Here is a 20,563-nt window from a genome sequence, read left to right on the forward strand (position 1 = left end):
TATTATTTTGATATAACTAATATATATTAAGTTAATAACTATTTTATAATATCTATTTTTATATATTTATTTCATATTTAGATATTAAAAAATTACAATTTGATTACATTTTTAATAACATAAAAGCAAGCATTTTTTTAATTGTTATATTTAATATATTTTATTTATTAACTAATATTAATTTAATTTTCTAAAAGTCAGATATATAAAAATATTTTATTTAATAAATAATCTATCTGTTCTTTACACCGCACTTTCCATTGTGCACACTAGTACAAAAAAATATTTTACATTGTGCACATTAACACAAATAAGTACTTTACACTGCACTTTCTATTGCGTACACTAACACAAACAAGTACTTCACTTTTTCTCTCACTTTCACTGGGAAAAGTACTTCACTTTCCCTCCAACTTTCCCCCAACACTCACACACAGCACTGAATCCCCTATGTGTCAATTTTGGTTCACTAATTTTCAGAAAGTAGATGAAGCTCCCTAGAACATTTTTATTCCCCACATCAAATCAATTTTCATACATCATCCTTCGTAATCAATCTTGAACTAATTCTAGAGTACAATTTATGATTTCTGAAGAAAAACAAGGATGAATAAATAGCAGCACAGAACACCTGCCTTTTCAAGTGTGCAGTGCAGGAATCAGGAGAGACGAACAGCCAATGGCCATCCTCTGGTATTTTCACTTCTACATTAGAGGCCAAGGCCTGCATACAAGAGCTCGTTCCATGTATCTGGAAGGCCACCTACGCACCAGTGACTGCAGTCCATGCCCGAATGATCCCCACTATAGGCAGAGGGATGTGCGTCTTTTCTGAGCTGGGAGAGCAAGGTTACGTCGAGCAAGAAGACAGGTTTGCTCATCCTGCCCAGCACCTTCTTCACCACAGCTTCAGCAGGAGGAGGGCCGACGGGGTACACGTATCCACTAACCGGTTCCGTCTGTCCTGCACAGTTCTTCGCGTTGGGTTGGTTCCACTCTTTCCCCCTGCAGTCATCGGGAAACCGCCATTAGAAAGTTGAGCTTCCGAAATCAAATCATCAGTAAAAGGAGAGAGAAATAGAGAGAATAAATATACAGGTAATGGGTAGGAGAGACTCCTTGAAAAAAGACCCTGGTGCCGGAAGGATTGACGGCGGTCTCCACCCATCGTGCCCAGGTATTGAGACCCTTTTCGAACGCAACCAGACGATCCATGTCTTTCCGGACGAAGGTCCCATCTTGAACATAGTCCCATCTGCAGGTTAACGACAACCATTTAATATTTGAAAGAAAAGGAAGACAAGCCTTTTTCAGATGAGAGGCCTTACGGTTGGCTTTGTCCTCTGTGCACCCACCAGTGCCAGGTGTTGAAAACCAAAACATTCATCCCTTTCCAAGCATTGCCATTAGAGATGGAGTCCAGCTTCAGAACCCGCCCAATATTTTCTTTGACAATATCCACCAGGTACGTGCTGCGAAAATAAATCACGGACACCTTGTAGTCCTGTATGTGAGTCCAAATTCATCAGCATTTTATGCTTTCTCCTTCCAATAATTTTCCAGCTTAAAATTAGATATTCGATTAAAGGATTGCAGAGGATTCAATTAAGTCGATGGATTCATTAAAAAATTAATTATGCTGGCACCATAAATGAAAAGCCCCATGTGCACCTAAAGCTCCGACTTTAAATCTGTCGTACTGGACATGGCTGGCCACTGGATCTGCGCCAGTTCAGAAACAACAGGAGTGGACAGAGAACATGAGACCTGCTCTGTTTACGATTATCCAATTGATTGAGCGAAAACAACTAAGATTATGGGTTTTTGTTCCCAAATCAAGAGAAGGGAGAGATTGTGGAAGAATTGCCTACCTCGAAAGTGAGTGAAATGAGGTCGTCTTTCCTCACATAAGTAGTCCGCGCCGTCGGCACTGCCGCATGTAACATACAAAGAAGAGATTGGAACTGGTTCAAACTCAGAGAATCTCCCACAAACATAATCTTCTTCCTTCTTAAGCTCCATAAAAAGTTTTTGCCGTCAAATCTGAATCAAATAAGAAGTAAACAAACCCAGAACACAGTGAGCATCCTCCTAGTGGTGAATAACCTTTCCGGATCTCAGAAAAACAAGAGCAGCAGACTGTATCAAGGTACCTGTGCAAATCGCAGGCGGTGGGCTTCCATTTGAACTGCAAGTACTTTTTATCGGGTCGACCGTACTTTTGACAGTTGAACTCCGGCTCGACGTAGGGACATGTAGTGGAATCGTAAAGAGGGTAAGATGCATCAAACACCCAGCTTCCATGGAACAAATCGCATCTTCCTCCTTGTTTCCTTTCTCTTAAAATCTCGCTTTCGTTGTAGAAATGCTTTCCGGCTGCTAAATGAAACAACACAAAAACGAAGACTGTAGCCACTGAAAAAGAACAAAAGTCACGGAACCGACTACGCATCTCGGGTTTCGAAAATGAAGAAAAAGAAAAGACAGGAGGAAAGAGAAAAACTGTTGATGGCTGTGAGGGAGGGAGTGGCTATTTAAGGGGAGTGAAGTGAAGGGGTACCCAAGATTCCAAGGATTGACATGGTTTTCTATCAATTCCACTTTACGGACTAGAAAAACTCAAAAATTAAAAACTGGAAGGGAGAAGATGAGAACCAGAAGAAAATAGAAGTAGATTTTGTTTTTTCCTGGGCAACGATTCACATCTATGTAAACTGTGACTCACGTAGCAACATGTGTAGCTGCTGAATATATATATATATATCTTTTGGTTTTTTTTGAAGCAAATACCCTTAATCAATAATGAAGATGTGGTTCAGTTCATCTTCTAATATGATTTAGTTCAATGTCTTCCCTGTCTGCTTTACGGTGGTTTATCATTAACTAGGCTAAATTACTACCTGTAAATGCATCTTTTGACTACTTTTCTTCCCTTTTAATATCTTCGAAAGTGCACTTTAGAGACAAAGTTTCTTAAATAAAGTTCTTTAAATCACGATTACAGGGAACACTGACCTGCTTTTGCGATTAGTTAATTCTGGAGAATGATTGTTATGATTGACATTATTTTCACCCAACCATTTAATAAAACACAGCTGTGGCATTACTCGTCAATGCTGGCTGTCTGGTGAACCCAACGAGCTCTGCTAAACGTTAATGAAGCCTTACTTTTAACGTTTCGTCGTGGTTGCTTCGATGCCAATCTTTGCTCGTTCATTAGAATACGTGAAAAGCGTCTTGCATTATCTGTCCATAATTATCTATCGAAGCTTTTACGAAGTGACTGAGTTTGTCATCTCGCAATCGGAACGCCGCAATATCCATTAAAGACCTAAACCTTTAAGATTCATCTCGCATAAACATGGTGGGATCGTCTTCCATAATGTGGCGAGTCTTGTGTAAGTACTCACTCGAGTTAAAATTCAACGCCATGAATTTTTGCTTTCTTTATTGTTTGAAAATTATCCACTGACAGGGTTCAAGAAGGAAGGATCTTCTCTTCTTGCAATCAAATACTTTATTCAGTAAGCTCTGTGGCTATGAGTTTGTTGCAAAAAGAATCACTAATGAAAGCTGAATAAGTACGAAAGAGTCAGATGAGCGATGCACATCACCATGAGAAAGTGATGGAGGTTTTCAATGTCTGGTATAGCTGTTTTCTGGTAAAGCAAATGGATTTGACAGTTGGGGTCATCGATGCAGGACATCTTCAAGCTTGAGGTGGGATATATGGAAGAGACGAGAGGACTGGATTATATCTTCAACAAAATCGCAAAATAACAGGTGGAAGAAAAAGACCCCAAATGTCAACAAAGTGAACAGGCCAAAAAATAATCAAGAAGTTTGGCGCTTCTCTCGTCCTTTTCTCCATCGAATCTCCGTTCGAAATTATCTCGAGTAAGATTCCCACTGACTTCGTATGAACAATGAAGAGGGTACATCTCCTCTTCCATGTCCTGTCAAAGTCTCAGTCTCCAGTAGATTTTCGGTGTACCCACCAATAATTCAAGGTTCCCGACATGGTTTGCTTCTTGCCTTCCATAACTGAGATCAGAAAGAATAAATGACGGAAGAGAATTATCCACTGAAAATCAAATAGCTAACTCGTGGAGCAAACTAATGTTAGCTTTTTTTCTGAAATTCAATCTGTAATTGAAGCTTCGCGCGTGGTGGTTGGTCAGGAAGGATCTAGCCGCCCCTTGTGTCTGGAAAGGATGAAGGTAAGGACCGCAATGGGGCCGGCTTTGGGGGGTTTCCTTCTGGTATTTGATTACTCCGAAAAAGATCTCGGCGTGCTTCTAATGGCGGACCCTCCTTTCTCCCTTCACCTCCAAGACTCGATAATTGAAGCATTGTTTTCAAATCACAACTACTCACACATGGCATCGACGGCGGCTTTGGAATGCTTTCCATCTTAAGTAACCGAGGAAAAGATAAGATTAAGGATGAACTCATCGTTCGCTTCGATCTTTACTGTTAATTTCTGGGAGCTTTTACCCGCCGATTGGGAGGCTGCAGAAATGGGGCCGGATGAGAAGTTTCGCCGTCTTTGCAATGATGAGTTGCACCTCTGCAACTTGCTTGAATAGACAAACATTCAAAGGAGCTTTCTTTTGTTTTCTGGTGCCCTACTCATGTAGTGGAATACAGCTTCGAGTAATTTCAAGATAATGTTAGGTGAATGAATTCAATGACAGGTAGTGACAGAATAAGATTGCAGCTATCAGCCTTTATCGAATTCATTCATCACAGGAAACCATACTGAACCCACATTTTTCAGTGATTGAATTAGAGATTGAATATGTTCAAGTTGGGTTTTCTTTGGGATATATTCAAATATTAATCCAAGATTTTGCCAGTTGGATAAAATTTTGAGGATTGGGGGTAGATCAAGTTGTAAATTAATGTGATCCACTTACAACTTGTTAACTTTGTGGTTATACAAGCCGATGTATGTCATTTTCTGTCTTTTACCTCTTAAGAAGTGTATACCTATGGGTATTATTGACATTGTAATCTTCATACTTCAACTATAAATAAAGGCACGAGGGCATGGTTAGAGCATTCAGCTCTAGCTCATCTTCTTTAATTTTTATCTCTTCTTTGCTTCTTTCCTTCTCTTTATCTTTCCAATGAGTTAGGGTTTCTCCCTTCTCCTCTTTCCTCTCTTCTCTTCTTTCTATTTCTTCTTCTCCTAACCCTTTGTAAACTATTAAAGGAGATAGTGCCATTATATGTAATAAAGTGAGTGAATGGTATGAGATGTAATTATGTAATATAACTTGAGCTCCTTTCTTTACTCATGTATTAGGGTTTTTTACCCTCACAAACTATAAATAAGATGTAAGGGAGAGAGCTCTGCACATGCTCTTGATTCCCCTTGAGAAACCCTAGCTTCTTGTTACACTCGTCCTCTCTCTTCTCGCCTCTTTGCTTTCTTTTTCTCTCATTCCTCTCTTCACCTTTGTTCTCCTCCTCCAACCTAGACCTTCTAGTGATGGAACCCTATAATCTAATAAGGTATCAAAGCAGGGATTCTAGGGTTCTTAAAGCAGAACTGTCTAAGGTGTTAAAGTATTCATAGAAGGCTTTTACTCAAGGACAAGATAAAATTAAGGATGAACTCATCCTTCGCTTTGATTTTTATTGTTATTTTTTGGGAGCTTCTACCTACTGTTTGGGAGACTATGGAAAAGGGGTCAAATGAGATGTTTCACCATCTTTGCAATGATGAGTTGCACCTGTGCAACTTGCCTGAATAGACAAACATTCAAGGGAGCTTTCTTTCTTTTTCCGGTGCCATACTTATGTAGTGGAATACAACTTCGAGTAATTAGATGACAATTTTAGGTGAATGAATTCAAAGACAATTAGTGACCTAAAAAGATTGCAGCTATTAGTGCTCAGTAGATCATTCTATCATTTTCAAGAATACCTTGTTGGAAGATGGGCTCCAAACCACACGACCAAGAAAGGTCCACATATCTAAAACTGTTGTAAGATGGGCCACACGACTAAGGAAGGCCCACATATCCAAGGTTGAACATGTATTGGAAGATAGGCCCAAGCCCACATGACCAATGAAGGCCGACATACCTAAGAGTGGTGTAAGATGGGCCCAAACCCATATGAAGTGGGACCCACCATGATAACCACGAGATGACATCCTTATCACATAAGTTGGAAGATCAAGTGAGAGCGACAAAGATAGCCAGCCATGAGCTGACATCCTTATCATGATCATGTGTCACATAAGAGTTTCAGTTTAATAGAGTTTTAGTCAGGTTAATCTTCTATTTATTGTGGGTTATTTAATTATGATATGACTTATCTTTAAGTGTTAGAGTTTGGGTGTAATTGGGACAAATGTAGTTTTATTGTAATTGGACTCTACTATCTTCCTCTATTATAAATAGAGGTTCATGTTCTCTAATTATAATAAGTCAGTGAAGTATTTTTATTTTTCATAAATTCAACATACCTTAAAGGGAAAAGTATTACTAGCAGTTTTATGGGGGATGATATTACCTATATTGGCAGAGATGTGGATAACATAAAAGTCAAAGAGAACATATGTAAAGAATTTAAGACGAAGGATATTGGATTTCTAAAATATTTTTTGGGTATTGAGGTATTCCAGTTAGAGGAAGTATGTTTTTGATCCACTAGAGGACACAAGGATGATAGGGTGTCAACTAGTAAACACTCCTATGGATGCCAAACACAAAGCTATGTCCAAGATCTGGAGAAGATGTTGATATAGGTAAATATTAGAGGCTTGTGTGAAAGCTTATTTATCTCATAGTGACCTGATCGAATATATTATATGCAGTAAGTATGGTAAATTCGGATTTTCACAAACCATAACTTACCCATTAGCAAGCCTTGTAGAGGATATTGAGATTATTAACGGGAGCTCTGAGGAAAGGGCATCTTTATAAGAAACATGCCCACTTCAACATAGAAGGTTTTTTGGATGCAGATTGGGTTAGATCACTTGATGACATGAAGTCCACTTTAGGGTATTGTACCTTAGTTGGAGGTAACCTGATTACATGAAGAAGAAAAAGAAAAATGTTGTTACGAGATCTAGTGCAGAAGCATAGTACTTAGTTATGCCCACACAGTTAGTGAGATTCTATGGATAAGATCCCTTCTTGATGAATTGGGATTCCATAAAATGAGCTTCTATGGAATTATATTACGACAATCAGACGACTATTCATATAACTTCAAATCCAATCTTCCTCTAGAAGACAAAACATATTGAGGTAGACTGCCACTTTATACAGGACAAATTTAAAGTTGATATCTTATCTCTCAGACATGTTTCATCACAAGGGCAGGTGGTAGACATTCTTACAAAACCAGCCACATCCAAGATTTTAATCACTATATGTGGCAAGCTAGGTATCTACGATGTTTTCTCTCCCCTAGCTTGAGTGGGAGAGTTGGAAGACATCTCAAGTGGCATCAAAGTAAATATCTCTCCCACGTCAAGGTGGTGGCAAAGGAGGTAATTGAAAGGTCTTCTCATAAGGATGGGATAAGGGTATAATTAAAGAAGATGATTTATGTCTACTTATGTCTTTTATTTTACAAAGCTTGTAGCCCTAAGGGCATTGTAGTCATTGTAAACCTCCTTCTACGACTATAAATAAAGGCTCAAGGCATGGGGTAGATCATTAAGTCTTCCCTGTTCTTTCTCAAATTTGTCCTAGAATTTTCCCCTCTCCCAAGATCTCTCCTCCATCTCTCTAGATGAGTTCTCTCCTCTTCTCTCTTCTCCTTTCTTCTCCTCTTTTTCTTCCTTTCCTCCCTCACCACCTTGATTGAGGACCTTGTCATGGGATCCTAAATCTAACAAGTTTTAATAGTGGTTGAAGCAATGTGAGTCCAACACACACAATCAACATTGCATGATACTCAACTTCATTTCTTGAGCGGTAGGAGAGCCTTTTTATTTGGTCAATCAAATTTAGAATAAAAAAAAATTCCATGAAATTAAGAGAGGAGACTTGGTTAATTACTAAACCATAGTGTTGAGAGCCTTTCAAATAAACAAGAATTCTTTTGACAAGATTGAACTGAAATTTTGTGGGTGGATGCATAAATTAAGCCACAAGATTAACTGCATTTCAATGTCTGGTCATGCGAGTGTAGGATATAATGCACCTATAAGGCTATGATAAAGGGTTGGCTTAGAAAAGGGTGGGCAGGTTTGATTAGTCTTATGATTTGAAGTCGTGTGGTGACAGGAGAGAATGGGTTCATACCTACTTGGTGAAGAATATCAAGTAGATGCTTTGATTGACAGAGAAAGAGTCCCTTTTTATCATAAACCACCTGCATTTCAAGGATAAAATTCAATCGACCCAACTCCTTAATAGAAAATTCATGTGAAAGAGAGTCATTAAATCAAGAAATGAGGGGAAACTAGTAACAATAAGGATTATATTGGCCACTCAAACATGTATATAGAGTGGTCCTAAGGAGGAGTAGTCAGTAAATAAAGATCGACCTATCGAGTTACCTTGAAAACCAAATGTATATATATATATATATAATCCTTCGAATCAAGCTCTTGGAGCTTGCTTGAGACCATCGATAACCTTTTTTTAAGCGACAAACATGAATAGGAAAAGATGAATTTTCAAAACATGGTGGTTGTTTCATAAAAAAATGTTGAATTTATGGAATAGATAAATACTTCATTGACTTTTTATAATCAGAGTACATGAACATCTATTTATAATAGAGGAAAGTAATAGAGTCCAATTACAATTAAACTACCTTCGTCCCAATTATACCCAAACTCTAACACTTAAAGATAAGTCCTAGCATAATTAAATAACTCAATATAAATAGAAGACAACATAACTCAAACTAGAACTCTTCTATGAGGACGTGACCATAAGATAAAGATGCCAGCTTGTGGCTATTTTTGTGGGTCCCACTTGATCTTTGAATCAACTCATGGTTATCTTTGTGAGTCCTTCTTGATCTTCTAACTAGCTTGCGGTTATCTTTATCAGTCCCACTTGATCTTTCAACTTATGTGATAAGGATGTCAGCTCGTAATAATCATGGTGGGTCCTACTTCTTATGGGCTTGGGCCCATCTTATAATACTCTTAGATATGTGGGTCTTCCTTGGTCGTGTGGGTTTGGGCCCATCTTCCAACACTCCCCCTCAAGCAGGGGGTGAGAGAACATCATGAACTCCCAGCTTGCTACAAATGATGTATAGGATATTTTTGTATAAAATGGCAGTCCTCCATATTTTTCAACACACCCCCTCACGGTGGTGGCTCTTCCATGAAGCCCAGCTGGCATAAGATAAGTGAGAGTAAAATCACTCCAAGCCATATGACATTGCTCCAAATCCAATAGGTTGGAGCACACTCATATTTTCTTTATGTATTGGGTCTATTCGCAATGCTCATAAGTGTAATAAAACTCCTCCATCATTGTGTCCCTCCACAGGACAACGACTCTCAAGTGGTAGGAGTAATAAATGCCAATTAAGGAGGTTATAACATAGATGTATGTTATGGTTTTGGGTTAAGTACCTATGTCTTCCGCTCCTAACAGGCCAGTCTTTTGGGTAGTATTGGCTAGGTGCATAACATTTGGTATCAGAGCGGGCTCCCACGTCACGAGTTCGAGTCCTGGGGCGTGCAAAGGCTAGATTAAAATTACTGGTAGGTTCGAAAGGGGCGACCTAGCGGAGGGGGCGACCTGGAGAACTGCGAAGGGGCACTAGGAGTAGGCCGCCGCTAGAGTAGGCCACCGGGTTGGGCCAGTGTCGTTGCACCGTCGTGGTCGTCGGCTCGCGAAGGTGGGGTGTGATGTTATGGTCATGGGTTAAGTACCTATGTCTTCCGCTCCTAACAGGCCAGTCTTTTGGATAGTATTGGCTAGGTGCTTAACATTGAGGAGGGTATAACATAGATGTAGTAATAAGTTCTTCCATCAAGGTGATGTAACATTGATGTAGTAATAAGTTCTTCCATCAAGGTGATGTATCATAGATGTAGTAACAAGCTCATTCATCACGTTGTCCCAACCCGGACACTGACTCTCACAGGTAGAAATTAACGGGTAACATAGTAATAAGCTCATCCGTCACGGTGTCCCAAAGATATTTGTGAGAGTCAAATAAATGATGGCATGAGAAAGGATACTGAGGCCATGACTTCTTCAATAATAACGTTTCATCCAAAGAGATACAATAGCTGCAGCTGAAATGGGCTTGGGCCCATATAACACAAACCAAAATAATAAACCTTGTAAAAGGACCCATGAAATAATCTGATGCAAAAATTTCTTCTTAGATGCAAAAACTTCATCTTTTATGCTCCCCCTTTCTTGAATATTTTGTCACATAAAACTTATCCACAATATATGGAATAAAATACCTCTTTCTTGTACTTCTTGTACTTTTCCCCCTCAAGCAGGGAGATAATGAGAGTGATCCCAACTTGAACCAAATATCATAGACGTAGTAATAAACCCAAATAACATAGATGTAGTAATAAGCCCTCAAACCAAGGAGAAGTGAGATATTTTCCTCATATAGCAACTCAAAAAGTGATGCAAAACAATCGGCTTAAATTCAGATTTTTCAATGCAACAAGATACCATCATGACCTTTAATTCTTCCAATGCAAATATATCTTTAAATATAGATCATATTGACATGAAATTTTTTCATTATGAAACTAGACTTAAATACCTTTCATCCAAGTATAACTTATCTTCATAAATTATATTTCTTTTGAGATAAATAATCTGATAGATTTTGGTCATTGTAATATGGCCGAACTATGTATTTTTTTCTCTTTTTGCCAGCATGACCATTGATTCTTCAAAGATCAATATCTCCTTATAAAAAACTCAAATAGAGAATTGATTAAATATGTAAGAAAATATACTTATAAATATTTTTTTTAATATATAATATCCATATAAAGTCTCATTCTTGATAGCAAAAAGTACCTCGAAAGTTGAAGCATTCTGCTGCTACTCGAACCTCTTTTGCAATCTGACCTTCGCTGCTTCAAATATTGATTTATCTTTGTAGATAAATCAGATCGAGAATTGGTTGAATAGGTAAGAAAATATACTTACAAATATTTCTTTTGATATATAGTTCTCCATATAAACTCTTGTTCTTTATAGCATAAAATACCTTGGAATTTGAAGTTTTCTGTTGCTACTCAAACCTTTTTTTCAATATGACCTCCGCTGCTTCAAATATCGATTTCTTCATGTAGATAACTCCAATTGGAAAGAAATCAATTTTCCTTGGAAAATAGACTCCAATATCTTTTCATCAACATATAATTTGCAATATGAAAAACTCAGTATAGATGTGAAAAACATGAAACAACTAATGGGTATAGGGACTAAAAAAAAAGATTAATAAGAAACCTAAACTACTTAAAATAATAGATCAGAAAAGGATCACGTTATCTCTCTGGGTTGACCGAGTCAATTCACTAAACCTGTTCTGATACCATGTTGAATTTATGGAAAAGAGAAATACTTTATTGACTTTTTATAATCAAAGTACATGAACCTCTATTTATAATAGAGGAAAATTGTAGAGTCCAATTATAATTAAACTACCTTTGTCCCAATTACACCCCAAACTCTAACACTTAAAGATAAGTCCTAGCATAATTAAATAACTTCATATAAATAGAAGACAACATAACTCAAACTAGAACTCTTCTATGAAGATGTGACCATAAGATAAAGATGCCAGCTTGTGGCTATCTTTGTGCGTCCTACTTGATCTTTGAACTAGCTCGTGGTTATCTTTGTGAGTCATTCTTGATCTTCTAACCAGCTTGTGGTTATCTTTATCAGTCCCACTTGATCTTGCAACTTATGTGATAAGGATGTCAGCTCGTAGTAATCATGGTGGGTCCTACTTCTTATGAGCTTAGGCCCATCTTACAATACTCTTAGATATGTGGGCCTTCCTTGGTCGTGTGGCCCATCTTAAAATACTCTTGGATATGTGGGTCTTCCTTAGTCGTGTGGGCTTGGGCCCATCTTCCAACAAAAACAATTTCTTGAAGAGACCCATTAAGAAAAGCATTGCTTTTGTCAAATTGAAAGATACCTATGACTTAGGTGAGAACAACCTGAATAGTTTGGGGATGAACTATAGGACTAAATGTTTCCTCACAGTCTGAATCTACAAGTTGACAAAGAACTTGAGCTACCAATCTAACTTTAAACTTATCAAGGGTTTTGTATGATTTAATTTAGTTTGAAAACCCATTTAGTGCCTACTACATTCATGGAAGAGGTTTGAGTAACAAGTTCCCATGTTTCATTCAAGAAGAGGGTATTATATTCTCATAACATGGCTTGTTTCCACTAAGGTATGGAAATGGCTTCTTTATAATTTTGAGGTTCCGGAAGAGATAAAGCATGTGAGGCAAGTATGGAGGATTGCCTACTCTTTATCCTACTAACCATTGGATGGATATTTGAAGACGGGGATCCTAGCGAAAGGACTACTTCAAGTTCATCATGAGGTCCGATAGTAACATAGTTGGGGTGGAATGTTAGATTCAATAATAGAAGGAGAAGAGAAAGATTTGGTAGGGCTTTTTTTAGATGATGATGTGTTTTCATGAGGTTCCTATGGTAGGGTAATAAAGGAGATTTAAATTGACTAGAGGGAAGCAAAGAAAGATAATAATGTATAGGAGTAATTAAAGGAGATTTTGATTCATCAAATATAACATGTTTAGATAAGTGTACACTATATAACCAATAAATATGCAAAGAAGAGAACGAGGCTCTACTTAGGTTTTATGTGTGGTCTCAAGTATGAAAAACAAAGACAACAAAAAGTGAGTAAGTGTGTACAAAGAGATGCTCCATTAAACAAGAAAGAGAAAGGATTGTTACATTAAATACCATTAGAAAGAAACCCAACTATTAAGTAAACAATAGTAGAAAACGAAACAACCAATAAGGCAAAAGGGGCTTTTTGCTTCTTCTTTTTTCTTTGGAGTATAAGGAAAAGAAACACAATGGATAATGCCACTATCACAATGCAAGGCTTCAACCATTATCTTCACTAAAAATTTGACTTTTCTCGGTGAAAAAATTCGCAAGCAATAACCAATAAACAATAGATATTTACAACAAAAAAATGCATTTCGTCGCTAAAAAACAAAGTTTTTGGTGAAATTTTTAGTCTTTAAATATATTTTTATTTTTTAAAAATATGTTTTGCTGATTTTATCCCAATAAATATTTTTATGAAAGCATTTCTCAATGATTTTTATCATTGATAAATATTTTTTTTTCAGAAAAAAAAATTTCTTCGACTTTTTTTTGAGAAATATTTTTATTGTAGTAATATTTTTTAAAAATATTTTTTGGTATATAATTTCCAATAAATATTTTTATGTTACATAGAAATATTTTGGTAATTTTTTGCTGACAAATATATTTTTATTTTTAAAATATATCTTAATGAGTTTGCGAGAAGTATATATTTATTTTAATAAATATTTCTCTGTGATTTTTCTTCAAATTTTTTATTTTAAAAAAAAATATTATTTGTCTTTTATTATGTAAAAATACTTTTATTTTTATTTTAAAAAATATTCTCAGAAAAATATTATAAATAATTTTTGAAATTTAAATTTGCATATGGTGCCATGAGGTATTAGGATTGGTTTTACGTGGTGCATCCTCTACCACGTGAACCTGGCTAGGTGTATGCCGAAATGTGCAATGTTGACTACTGTAGGCAATGTGCAATGTTGGCTACTGTAGGCCACGCTATACACGGGCATAGGCTACCCCCATCCACCCCTAGGTGTGCCATCAAATCGAGCTGGTTCATGAATAACTAGAGTTCGGCTTAGTTCCGTATCGGTTCGATTCGAATAAGCCCGATCTCAAATTCGATTTGAGATTGGGTTTCTGACTCATTTAAGTAAATGAGTTGAACCGAAACGAGGCTCAGTTCGGTTCGCGAATCGGCTCGTCTGAGTTGGGACTGGAATAAGCTGGACTCATTTCGTCCAATGTTGACGTTGCGCACATCGGAATACCCTCAAAGGCTGACGGTGCGTGCGTCGGAGGAAGTCATCGTGGCGGTGTTGAGTGTGTGACGAAAGATGGCACAATGTCCCTCCCCCTCTGCCGCGCTCAACTTTCATCCTTCGCGGATTCTCTACGTCTTTATTGATTTCCATTGCTCTCTATTTTCTGACCTTGTTGTTGCAACTTGGGATCCGGTGATGGGAAACAAGCTCACTCCCCTTCTTCTTTAGGTGATTAAACAATTGTTGCTCCCCTTCGTTGTTTTCTTTGCCGTGTGTTGTGCTAATTCAAGAGTTTCTTTCCGCCTCGAGATTGGTTTTTGTCTGTTTTTTTTTAGAATTTTGGTTAATGGCGGAACTCAGGTTTGATGGGTTCTTTCATATTTAAGAATTTATTTCGAGTTTAAGGATTTCATGGTCTATTGTTTGATGTAAGGTGAAGATAGGCGACGGCGGTGGGAAGGAGCCATGCGGCGCATTTGATTCTGGGCACCCCGGAATTCATGGCGCCAAAGCTTTACGAGGAGGAGGACTACACGGAGGTGCTGGACATCTACTAATTCGGGATGTGCATGCTGGAGATGGTGAATCTATAGATACCCTACAACGAGTGCAAAATTATGGCAAAAATTTACCACAAGGTGTTGTTGGGCGTCCGACCGGCGATACTAGGCAAGATGATGAAGGACTTGGAACTTATGCCCAGTTTTATATAGAGGTCATGCCCAATTTTAAGTAAAATTTATACTTACTTTTATATAAAATTTATTTGATATGTAATTTATAGAAAGTTTTAAATGTAGGTTGGAGCTCGATTCCAATTTTAGGCTCGAGACTGGGCTCAGCTCGAGCTTGAGTTCGAAGTATTTAAATCAAGCCCAACTCCAACATATGTAGGTTCGAGATCGGTTTGACTCAAAGCCCCCCGCCCCTCTGCCTTCCCAGAGCTCCTCTCCCTCTCTCTTTCATGCCAACAATTCAAAAATAATAATAATAATAATATAGAATAAGGAAGCAGGGGGAGAAAGAAGAAAAATAAAAGGGGGGAGGGGGAAGAGAGTCAGCACAGGTGGGGAAAAACTCCCACTCAGATAAGGGGCAAGAATTTTGAAAAATATATTGTTTAAAGCACAAAAAAGTAATTAAATAAAATTTAATAATAAAAATATTTAATAGAAATAAGGTACACTAAAAATTAATTAAAATAAAAATAAAGTAATAAATTTAAAATTATAAAAATATTTTAAAATTAACTATTACGTAAGTAATAATAATAAATATACAAAAATATTTTATTATAAAAATAAAACTTTTAGGTAAGCTTAAAATAACTATAGATATTTAATAAACTTGTATTTAATTAAATTTATTCAATATTAATTAATAAAGAGATTAAATTATTAACTAGTACATTAGTAATTAAGTTACTAGTTAAATAATGTGATTAAAAAACTAATTAATATTACATGAGTAATTAAGTACTAATTAATCATGTTTAAGTTAAGTAATAAATTATTAATTAAATAACTATTAGATGAGTAATAAAATAAATATTTGATTAATTAATAAATTAATAAATTAATATAGTATATAATTAAGTAATCAACTAATGAAATGTTTAAGTAATAGAAATAATTGAGTTACATAATAAATAGAGTGATTAAGTAACTAATTAACTAATTAAATAGTTAACTAATTAGAAAATGATTAATTTTAAAGTTATTGATAGCTAAGTAACTAGTTACACAATGTGATTAAGTCAATCAAGTAATTTATAACTTAATTAACAAATTATTTAATAGAATAATTAATTAGTAATTGATAAATTACAAATTATGTAACCAATTACGTTATGTAATAATATAGTGACTAAGTAACCAATTATGTAATTGATAACTAAATAAATAAGTTAAATAATATTAAGTAACTAATTATTTAATTATTACTGAATTTATGAAAAAGAGAAATACTTACACTAACTTGTTTTAACTTGAGTACAATGACCTTTTATTTGTGATAATAGAGGAAAACAAGTAGAATCCAATTATAATTAAACGATATTTGTTCTAGTTACACTCACAATATAATACTTAAATATAAGTTCAAGCATAATTAAACAATTGAAAATAGCCAGTAGACTTAAATAACTAAAACACCTTTTAACTGAACACATCTGTGAGACATCTTCCCATGACACCCACTGTAGAATTTTGCCATATCAATTACTATTTTGTGAGACTACTTTTGTGAGAGCTGTGTAAGACTCTCCTATACCTACTCTTCAATAGTCTCTTTCAAGCTGGATTTTATAATTTCAGCTCGCAAGGAAAAAAAAATTTTGGTCTTCAATCTTCTTTTACTGAAAAAAATTATTCTTAGATACAAAATCTTAATCTTTTGTTCTCCCCCTTTCTTGAATATTTTGGTCATATAATAATTACCTCAATATGTGAAATAAAATACCTCTTTCTTGTAGTTTTCTACTCCTCCCCCTCAAACTGGGGATTAAAAAGACATAGAGACCCATCTTAGAAAAAAAAACTGAGAGAAGAAAATCACTCCTAGTCATACGACAATGCTCCATACATCGACGAAAATATTCATAATCTGAAACACACTTTGTTCAATTTCAAAGGGCGTAAAAATGGCCCAACTTTAGGGCACAACAAAGAGATTATTCATTTTTTAAGGGTAGCTAAAACACAAATTACCTCTTATATTAAAAACTAAAAGACTTGACTTAAGCTAGATGTTGGACACACTTTTGTTTTGAAGTGATGAAACTATAATATGATAAATGGAAGAAATACTAAAGGAAAGTAACTAAAATCGAAATGAGACAATTATGCAACACTCATATTTTGAAACAAATCTAGAATGTAACCTTATTTTTTTTGTTTTTTGTTTTTTTGTTTAGACAAACTGGGGGAGACGGTTATTGTTGAACTGAATTAACTTAACAAACTAGTTTGACCAAGTATGACTGCAAAGGAGAGTGTAGGGGGTGACCAAAATTTTTCAGAGTTGACGATATAGAAAATACACAACCATTGCATACAAACAACCCGACACAATAGAAGAGACCCCAACCTAAATTGCTTCATGCAATCTCCCCTCGAACCATTTTTTTTACTAATAATAGCATATCATATCAAAGATAACACATATAACACTAGAAGGTGAGAAAAGGTGAGAAAGTGCAGATGGGATATTGATGCCGGCAAATCCAACCATAATAGGTATAACTCCAAGGTGACATAAGATGTTGGGCATGGCTAGTGACTGAGTATACAACAACAGCTAGGGGAAACTGAATTGCAAGTCCATCAGTTGCTATTGTATTTGTAGTAAGGAGGACTACCTTTGTCCATAAGTAATCACTTAGAACATTATCTAGCAGACCTTTCCCAACAACAAGACTGAATTGTTAACGAATTAAGTAATTGACTAATAGAAAGTGAGGTTAGAGCAACGATTATTTTGGTCTGCTGGATAGAATCTACGCCAACACCCAAGAGTGCCATGATTTGATTTGGAGCAAATATGGCATTACACAATATCTTTGTTGTCCTCTTTCGTAGATTGGTTTCGACGAAGATTAAGACAGTAAAGAAAGTAACCTAGATGGAGGTAGAGGAAGAAGGTAGTTTGAGGGTGGGCATACGAGAAGAAATGATACAATCGGGAAGGGAGAAAGAACGTAGAGAACTAGAATGCTCAAAGGCATTGTAGGAGAGATAGATAGGTTTTGCCTAAAAAACTTAGGATACAATTAGCTCATAGGAATCCAAATATTTTGGAAGATTCCCACTAAACCTGGAATCAACACTTTGTGCTTGTCTTTCGGAATCAAAAAGTTTTAGATTCTAGGAGCTAACTGAATCTAATCTCGAATATTCATAACGAACCAGAGAACAAGAATGACTAAAGTAGGACCAATTATATCAGATCCCGAACTCCAGACGAAACAACATAATCCCTCACGGCAAATAGAGAACGACCTCTCTAGTCTCTACTTATCAAAGCTTTAATGAAATCCCTTGAATAAACGACGAAAGGGTGCATCACTGCATTGGCAAACGCCACTAGATTACAACGATGCTGATTCAAGCTTTAAAGAGACAAGGAACTCCAACGTACACGGAACTTGTAGCAGTAAGTAATATATGTTTTAATCTAAGTATTCTATGAACCGTTTCAGAGTTCTGCACAATCACATCTGAATCAACCCATTTTCCCCGGCACGTATCATGTCCCCATCTCGATTTTATAAATTTCCAGAACGTTTCTGCCTATTTAAGGCTTACCCCTTGCTGCAATCTTTGTAAGAATTTCTGATCTTCTTCATGGCTTCAACCAACCCAGCAAGCTTCCTGACCTTGGTAATGGTGAGCGTATGGAGTTTGCTAGTCATGTCCCGCAAGCTCAATGAGGCTCCCATGTCTGAAAGGCACGAGACATGGATGGCTCTACATGGGCGTATCTACAACGATGATGCAGAGAAAGAACTACGTTTCAAGATATTCAAGGACAACGTAAATTACATCGACTCTTTGAATACAGTTGCAGGCAGATCCTACATACTCGGTGTAAATGAATTTGCAGACCTCACTAACGAAGAGTTTAAGGTCTCTCGTAATGGATTCAAGGGGTCGAGCTCGAAAAGGGGTGGGCGGTCATCACTGTTCAGATATGAGAATGTCAGTGCAGTGCCGTCTACCGTGGACTGGAGAAAGAAGGGAGCAGTCACCGGCGTCAAGGACCAAGGCCAGTGCGGTACGACTAACACGCTTATTTCTAACCTCTTCTGTTGAAGAGATTAATTTTGGAATACGAAATTATGTTATCCACGTAGGGTTCAGTTAATTATGTCGTTTAATTTAATGAGTCATACAGGATGCTGCTGGGCCTTCTCCGCGGTAGCTGCCATTGAAGGAATCATCAAGCTCAAGACGGGCCAGTTACTCTCTTTATCAGAGCAAGAACTAGTCGACTGCGACATCGCTGGCATCGACCAGGGATGCGAGGGTGGTCTCATGGACGATGCCTTCGAGTTCATTGAAAGCAATGGCGGCCTTACCACAGAAGCAAACTATCCTTACAAGGGAGTCGACAGTACTTGTTAAGGCATCCTCCCATGCAGCCAAGATCAGTGGATATGAAGATGTTCCTGCCAATAACGAGGAAGCGCTTCTCAAGGCTGTGGCCAACCACCCCGTTTCAGTTGCCATTGACGCCGGAGGTTATGATTTCCAGTTCTATAAAAGTGGTGTGTTTACGGGCGAATGCGGGACTGATCTAGACCATGGCGTCACCGCCGTTGGTTATGGAGCAACTTCCGATGGAAGTAAGTACTGGCTGGTAAAGAATTCATGGGGAGCGAGCTGGGGAGAAAATGGGTACATCAGGATGAAAAGGGGGGTTACTGCCGAGGAAGGTCTCTGCGGTATCGCCATGCAGGCCTCTTACCCGATCGCTTAAAAGGTGTTTCTGTAAAATCTCTGCAATGTCTGTCTAAATTGCTTCAATAGTTTAATTCCTTGCTCAAAGCTATGTACTTGCACAATTTCTAGATATGTATGGAATTGATAAAAACTTGAAAGTAGAAACCAAGATACATACCTCCAGCTTGTCTAGTCTATGCAAAGTGCAATCGATGTAGACACAAGTTTCTTTGTTAGACTAGGTCCTCTTTTTAACGAACAACTTCACAAAACCTTTTTCCCATAAAAAAAAGAAGAAAATTTGGAACTAGTGGGCTATTACAATTGTCCTATTATTCATATATCTATTGGAAAATTACCTAATTATGGGTCAACTAAAAAAAGGACATTTCTAACATTCTCCCACTTGATGCATTCAATACTTAATATGTACCATTCAGTATTAATATATTTTTAATTTTTTTCCATATATATAATATCCTTATACCCAAAAAAAAGAATTTAAAGTGTATGAATCATGACGGTAAGTCCTTTAATGCAAGTATTACCTTCCACGTATTACAATACAACTTTCTTGAACCATATGTGGCACATATCTTTATGAATGAATTTCCAAATGCTTATTCAAGATCACCAAAATTTAAACATATATTTTCATTATCTAAACTTCATATATACAACTAATTAAGAGAAGACAAATATTAAATTAATGGAGTTTTTCAATTGACAAAATGTTATACAAACATAAAGGGTATATTAATCACATAGAAAACTGCATAGTAGAATTGAGTCTCATATGTTCAACATGTCCCTTATAAGCAACAGGTGGTAGACCTTTTGTCAACAAATAAACAATCATTAATCTAGTGTTGATATACTCTACCACCACTTTGTTTGCTTTGACATGTTCTCGAATAGCTAAATACTAAATGTCAATGTGTTTACTACGACTTCCACTCTATTGTTCTTGGCAAAAAATATTGCAGCGAAATTATCATAGTAAATCCTCAATGGCTAGGAAATTGTGTCAACA

General features: G+C 36.6%; 1 protein-coding gene and 1 pseudogene across 1 annotated transcript; one reads left to right on the forward strand and one right to left on the reverse strand.

Moving 5' to 3' along the window:
- Window positions 1-302: 302 nt before the first annotated feature.
- Window positions 303-2,719, reverse strand: LOC137962091 (protein trichome birefringence-like 37). The gene is made up of 5 exons (XM_068808802.1): window positions 2,154-2,719; window positions 1,872-2,043; window positions 1,329-1,504; window positions 1,097-1,255; window positions 303-1,005 (listed from the first exon to the last, which is right to left on the reverse strand). Exons 1-5 carry the CDS (start codon window positions 2,450-2,452, stop codon window positions 711-713), a joined length of 1,101 nt encoding a protein of 366 aa, XP_068664903.1. The 5' UTR covers window positions 2,453-2,719; the 3' UTR covers window positions 303-710.
- Window positions 2,720-18,432: 15,713 nt separating this feature from the next.
- LOC137963543 (senescence-specific cysteine protease SAG39-like) lies at window positions 18,433-19,567 on the forward strand (annotated as a pseudogene).
- Window positions 19,568-20,563: the final 996 nt, after the last annotated feature.

Source organism: Aristolochia californica, unplaced genomic scaffold (assembly GCF_029961685.1).
Source record: "Aristolochia californica isolate CCGP_79_NKW_82.1479 unplaced genomic scaffold, dmAriCali1.0.hap1 SCAF_4, whole genome shotgun sequence".
Classification (NCBI taxonomy): Eukaryota; Viridiplantae; Streptophyta; class Magnoliopsida; order Piperales; family Aristolochiaceae; genus Aristolochia; species Aristolochia californica.

Coding starts and splice junctions, on each gene's coding strand:
- LOC137962091 (XM_068808802.1), bottom strand. CDS start 2,452: ATGCGTAGTCGGTTCCGTGACTTTTGTTCTTTTTCAGTGGCTACAGTC. Junction 2,044..2,153: donor ACCGCCTGCGATTTGCACAG/GTACCTTGATAC, acceptor TATTTGATTCAG/ATTTGACGGCAAAAACTTTT. Junction 1,256..1,328: donor CACAGAGGACAAAGCCAACC/GTAAGGCCTCTC, acceptor GTTAACCTGCAG/ATGGGACTATGTTCAAGATG.